The following is a 6,713-nucleotide window of genomic DNA, read 5'->3' as shown; positions in this document are numbered from 1 at the left end:
CCCCTTCCTATTAAATGTTTACCGTATCACTCTGGTTCCTTCCTTAATAGCACTCATGACCTGAAATCACTTTGCTCATTTGTTCACTTGCTCCATGAGGGCAGGACCTTGTTGATCTTGCTCATCACAGTATCCTTTATACTTAGAAAAGTGAGAACACAGTACCTGACCCACAGTCGACATTTAATAATATTAAATACTGAGTGAGTTATACATGGCTGTTATGCTGATTTTTTTTCCTGAAAAATTGATCTCAGAGGAAAAGCAAGGTGTTTATCACACCTATATGTTTCAGAATCTTAGAGTTGACTGAGTCCTAGGCTTTGTGAAGCAAATTAATAGGCAAGCCAACATACAGAGCTATTCTCTGTATCAAATCTCACAAATGGGGGCGCCTGGGTGGCTCAGTCAGTTAAGCGACTGCCTTCGGCTCAGGTCATGATCCTGGAGTCCCAGGATCGAGTCCCGCATCGGGCTCCCTGCTCGGCGGGGAGTCTGCTTCTCCCTCTGACCCTCCCCCCTCTCACGTGCTCTCTCTCTCTCTCATTCTGTCTCAAATAAATAAATAAAATCTTTAAAAAAAAAAAAAAAATCTCACAAATGATCTTGATTTTGTGCTTCATAGGGACTCCATTTCAAGTCTTCATTTCTTGAAATGACTAACATATATCAACAATGTTATTTTGAAGTACATGTCCTTTTTCAACAGTGCTTGAAGGTTTATAGATATACCAAAATGCTCTTATAAGAAACTCAGCCAATAAGATTCTTCTGGCACAGAAACTATCTCAAATACTTCTTCAGCGAATGAGGTTTTAACGTTTTCTAACTGCGCGATGGTGCCAAAGAAAAATTCTCCTCTGGCTTCAAGTTGAGCAATACCTTCGAAGTGTCAAAAATAAAACTGATTCTTACAAGAAAACAAAAGAGTAAATGGAACCTTTTATTAGTGAAACAAGTCAATTTATTTCCAACAAGGCCTTTTCCTCTATAAATGAGACAAACTACTTTACAGTACTTTACAACAACATAGCTTAGTTTTTTGATGTTTTCAGAAAAGGAGCCATTTCTCTGGGAAATAGGAAAGTAAATATTTTGGGAAGAATAACTACAGGAAGTTACTTTTCAATTAACAGGCTTGACTACCAGGTATGTAACTCCAGAATCGTTCCTCTTAACAAATCTATCAAGTACTAGCCAACAAAGAACCTACCTTTAGAAACTGAGGCAGGAAAGGTTTCTACTTAAATAGGAAACAAGCAATCTAACATACCAATCACATGTCACCTTAACAAGGCAATTTACATAATTAGGTATAAATTATCTTTATGTTGATTAAGGTCCTAGCAAAGACAATTGGTCTGTTATGTCAAGTTCAAACTGCACTCATCTGGCTAGAAAGGTAATCATCACAATGGAATGGGGCTTGTTTGACTAAGGGGAAAAACTCTCTTCGATATTGCACATTTTCTTTCATTAAAAACAAGGATTATTAAGTCAAGGCCATCTTGGTTCTGAATCTCTCCATTTTTGTTGGAAGAAGACTCACCATCTCTTTACTAAGTTCTAACTCAACTTCTATTTCCTGGGCAGCCTCAGGGTGCTTTTCACAGTAATCAACAATAAATTTGTAATGTTCCAATGATGTTGCCAAATTTTCTAGCTCTTTCTTGGGATCTGCAGTGATGATTTTGCCATAGAGACGGGCAACTCGAAATTTAGCTAACATGGCAGGGCGAAGAACATCTTCCCCTATATGCTCAGGAAAGACTTTATTTGGGTCTCTCAGGGAGTCTAAGAAGAGCTGGTAGTATTTCAGTGCTGACTTATTGAGATTATTTATTTTTTTTACAATGTGTGAATCGGGGTCCCTCAGCTTGTCAGCAATGGCAACCTTCAAATCCATCATATCATAGTACGCATGTGCAATCTCAAACTGAATCTGCCTGTTGACCAACAGGTAATACTGTGGATTCAGGTCCACAATGAGGGGCTCTAGCATGGCTATTCTCCGTTTATGCATCTTGCACCGTCTCTCCATATCGGTTTCAAAGAAGGCAAGTACCTTAAACAGAGCACTGTGGTCTTGGACCACTTCGATATGGTCAGTGACATAACCATCAATCTGAAAGAACTCTTTTGCCTCAAAGACATAGTGTTGACCCAGTAAGAACAGTTCTCTGGCTTCTTCAAAATCTAAAGGTCTCAGATAGCTCACTTTCTCTTCCACCGCAGAGATGACGTCACACAGCTCACCAGCTCCAAACTGTACAGCTTTCTTCCTCATCCTTTCTTCCTCATCTAATTCTTTTTTCCTTAAAGCTCTAAGTTCAGATTGTTTATCAAGATCAAGCTCTCCTATGTTGTCCTGAAAGAAAAAATACATTATGGTGAGATAGGACACTGATCTGCTGTTGAATAATATTATGGCAAACTTAAGAGGAAAGAAAAGAATGCCCTCTTTCTCAGCTGGGTTTATGGAGGTGCTATAATCCTACACATCTTTTAAGACTTCTTTCTTCTAAAATTGTATTTCAATTGTATTAAAAATGTAAGAAATAGGGGCACCTGGGTGGCTCAGATGGTCAAGTGTCTGCCTTCAGCTTGGGTCATGATCTCAGGGTCCTGGGATCAAGCCCCACATCGGGCTCCCTGCTCAGTGGGAAGCCTGCTTCTCCCTCTCCCTCTACTGCTCCCCCTGTTTATTCTCTCACTCTCTCTGTCAAATAAATAAATAAAATCTTTAAAAAAAAATGTAAGAAATAGGAAAAGGTATAAATCAAATAAGCTGCTTACATATGACTTTCCTCTCTGGGGAACTAAAACTCATTTATAGTTTCTCCTTCAGGTAAGATAAATGCATATGAAAGAACTTTAGAGACTGTGAAACATTATATACGTGTAATAAATTATTAGTATTTTAATATTAGAGTAAGACTGTAATCTACACCCTAAAAATATTGCACTGAGATGCCATTAAGATTAATGATACGATGTTTATGCTAGAAGTTATTTAGTGAAATACAGAGAAATGTCCAGGTCTCAAAGACACTAAAGTGAAGACACAGTTAAATCTACCATCAAAGTTATCTCCTCCTACCCCTCAGGTCAAAAAAAAAAAAGGTAAAATGGTTTAAAAAATAGACTGAGCGGGGGGCGCCTGTGTGGCTCAGTCGGTTAAGCGTCTGCCTTCAGCTCAGGTCATGATTCCAGGGTCCTGGGATTGAGCCCCGAATCAGGCTCCTTGCTCAGCGCGGAGCCTGCTTCTCCCTCTCCCTCTGCCTGCCATTCTTCCTGCTTGTGCACGCACTCTCTCTCTCTCATTCTCTGACAAATAAATAAATAAAATCTTAAAAAAAAAAAAGACTAAGCTGAGGGTGCACTGGTGGTTCAGTCAGTTAAGCGTCCTACTCTTGGTTTCAGCTGAGGTCATGATCTCATAGGTCCTGGGATCAAGCCCCATGGCAGGCTCCTCGATCAGCACAGAGTCTGCTTGAGATTCTCTCTCTCCGTCTCATTCTGCCCCTCCTCCCACTCATACCCCTACTCTCTCTCTAAAATAAATAATCTTAAAAAACAAAAAACAAAAAAACTAAGCTCATCTTTCTCTTCCTGGCCAATAAAACTGAACATCAGATCCCTCTATGCTCCACCCCTAAGCCTTTTCTTCCTGTCACTCAACATGGTCTCTTGATCTGCACTGTTCAAACTGAGACGTGGGCTGTATTTACAACATATATATCCAATTTTTAAGACTTAATTCAAAAATAATTTTAAATCTCTTTAATATTGATGACCTACAGAAATGACAATTTTTTAAATATAATCTGGGTTTAAAAAGTATAAAGTTAATTCACCCTTTTTCCTTTTCTAATGTGGCCATTAGAAAATTGAAAATTACAGGGGCGCCTGGGTGGCTCAGTCAGTTAAGCGTCTGCCTTCAGCTCAGGTTGTGATCCCACGGTCCTGGGACCGAGTTCCCCATTGGGCTCTCTGCTCAGGAGGGTCCTGCTTCTCCCTCTGCCTGCCATTCCCCCGCTTGTACTCTCTCTCTCTGTCAAATAAATAAATAAAATCTTAAAAAAAAAAAAAAGAAAACTGAAAATTACATACATGGTTGGTGTTCTATTTCTCTTGGACAGCACTGCCCTACGGATGACTCTGTTCATACCCACGTCTGCCACTGTCATCCATGGGAGGGTGACTCACAAACAGAGCTACAGCCCATACCTCTTCTCAAGCTCCAGACCCACAGCTACAGCTCCCTGTATGACCTCTCCTCTAAGAACACTCAAAGGCTCCTCATCTGCAGGACGTCCACAATGGAACTCCTATTCTTCTTCAGCTGTTTCCTATTCTAGTGCTGTTTGAGTGAAGAAGCCTCCATCAGTCTGGATAGCCAACAACCTAGGAATGAATCATCCTTGAGATGTCCCTCTCCTCTCCCCTTTACCCTGCACTTTCTATCTATCACCAAGTCCTTTACATTTTGTTTCCCAAATACCTCTGGAATCCATTCTTTCCTCTTTATCTCTTCTCCCACCATCCTAGACCAAGCTCCCTTCACATTCCACCTGGACGGCTCCAGTGATCTTCTAACTAATCTCCCTCCCCTACTGTTGCTTCCCCTCAATTCATTCTCCACTCTGCCACCTAAGCGATTGTTCCAAAACCCTTCAAGCCTTCCACTCCTCGAAGGCCCTGCTGGTTCCAGCCCCTTTTGAACTCTATCTTACATCACGTGCTCTCCTACTCTGCTCCAGCCTCACAGGCCTTTGTCCCATCCCACCTAAGACACCATGCTCCCTGTGCCCCAAAACATGCTGCCTCAGCTTGCTGGAATGCTGAGCCTTCTTTTCTCCGGTCCAGCTAATTCCTACTCATTCCCAGAGCATCCTTCACATGTTACTTCCTCCTATATGTCCTCCGGCATGTGTCTCTCCTTTGTGGAACAAAGTTGCACTTTTTTTTTTTTTAAAGATTTTATTTTTTTATTTGACAAAGAGAGAGAGACAGCGAGAGAGGGAACACAAGCAGGGGGAGTGGGAGAGGGAGAAGCAGGCTTCCCGCAGAGCAGGAAGCCTGATGCGGGGCTTGATCCCAGGACCCGGGGATCATGACCTGAGCCGAAGGCAGACACTTAATGACTGAGCCACCCAGGTGCCCCCAAAGTTGCACTTTTAGGACAACGACTAGCATAGAGGTGGCATAAATTGTGTAGGTCTTAAGCTTGAATTGAAGAAGGCTTTTCAGGTAAACAGATAATCAAAGGATGAAGTTAAAATAACAAAGTCAGATTAAGGAAAATCTGAGTAATTTAAGAGCAGGCAACTATTTTAATTAGTTTCAAGTAATCAGGTGATACGTTCTGGTGCCCAGTCTGGAAAACATCAACTAAGTGAAGGGTATGAGTTAAATGATGGTGTATTTTGCTTGGCACAATTACTTCAAATGCAAGCCCTAAGTCTCCAAAATCTTATTTACTTACTTGCTTCCTGGCTGCTTGCTTATTTAGATGCTTTCCTGGCTGCTTTCTGAGCAGAAGAAAGCTGACAGCTTTTCCTGGATCCAGCTTCTCTAGACATAAAACTTCCTAGTTCTCCCTACTTCCTTTCTTTCCCAAATACGCCTCACCTTTACCCTCTACCTCTAAAATGCTCTCATCCTTGCACGATGTATGCTTCTGGGGTTTTGTGGTTTGTTTGATTTTCTTTCGTTTCGTAGTTTCATGGGTTCTATATTATCACTAGTAAAAATTATTGTATTTTAATGCATGTATGCAAAAAAAAAAAAAGCATAACTCCTCCAGGAAAGTTTTCTACATATCTATGTTTAGTATACTGCATCCAAAGGATTTACTTTCCTCCTTAGTGGTTAGAAGCTAGGATTCAGTATGAATTAGTAATGATGATGATGACCATGAACATTTACTGAGGACTTAGTATGTCTAGGGTACTTTTCTGAGCCCTTTGCATATATATTAATTTAACTCTGATAACAACATTATTAGGTAAGTACTGTTATCATCTCCATCTCCTTTGTGAGAAAATTGAGACAAAGAGAGATTAAGTAAATTGCCACAAACATACCACTATAAACTGGCAGGGCTATTTCCAGATATATATTTTTATAAAATAAATATAAATATATATACCGTATAAAGTATATAAAGGTTAGGGGCGCCTGGGTGGCTCAGTTGTTAAGCGTCTGCCTTCAGCTCAGGTCATGATCCCAGGGTCCTGGGATCGAGCCCCGCATCAGGCTCCCTGCTCTGCAGGAAGCCGGCTTCTCCCTCTCCCACTCCCCCTGCTTGTGTTCCCTCTCTCGCTGTGTCTCTCTTTGTCAAATAATAAATAAAATCTTAAAAAAAAAAAGTATATAAAGGTTAGATTGCTTATAGTCTAAGAAGAGGTGAAGGAAAAAAGATGAGAATATGAATAGAGATAATACAAAGCAAAATCTAAGTGATTTAGGGCAGGCAAGGAATGTTTTATGGAGTTTAAAGAAGGGAAATGATACCTGTAGGCTATGAAAAATTACACACTGAACAATTAATACACTGAGAACCTACCATGTCTGAGATAATGATATACCGTGAATATGACACAGCTCCCACCTCTCAAGGAATTTATATTCTACCCAAAGGAAAGTCTTTAAGGAAGAAGTGGTATTTGAGATAGACCTTAAATAGATAAGACTCTAAAAGGTAGAGA

General features: G+C 40.5%; 1 protein-coding gene across 1 annotated transcript in view; it reads right to left on the bottom strand.

The window, feature by feature from the left end:
- Nucleotides 1–1,347: 1,347 nt before the first annotated feature.
- The window catches only part of LOC118018846 (KIF-binding protein), a 41,911-nt gene continuing 36,545 nt past the window's right edge, over nt 1,348–6,713 (bottom strand). The window contains exon 7 of the mRNA XM_035017651.1: nt 1,348–2,368. Coding sequence (XP_034873542.1) covers nt 1,493–2,368 — 876 coding nt within the window. The 3' untranslated portion in view covers nt 1,348–1,492. The remainder of the gene's footprint in view (nt 2,369–6,713) is intronic.

The sequence above is a fragment of the Mirounga leonina genome, unplaced genomic scaffold (genome assembly GCF_011800145.1).
Source record: "Mirounga leonina isolate KUSES-001 unplaced genomic scaffold, KU_Mleo_1.0 Mir_107, whole genome shotgun sequence".
NCBI classification, from domain to species: domain Eukaryota; kingdom Metazoa; phylum Chordata; class Mammalia; order Carnivora; family Phocidae; genus Mirounga; species Mirounga leonina.
The sequence above is the reverse complement of the archived record's forward strand: the minus strand, read 5'-3'. Positions and strand labels throughout refer to the sequence as shown.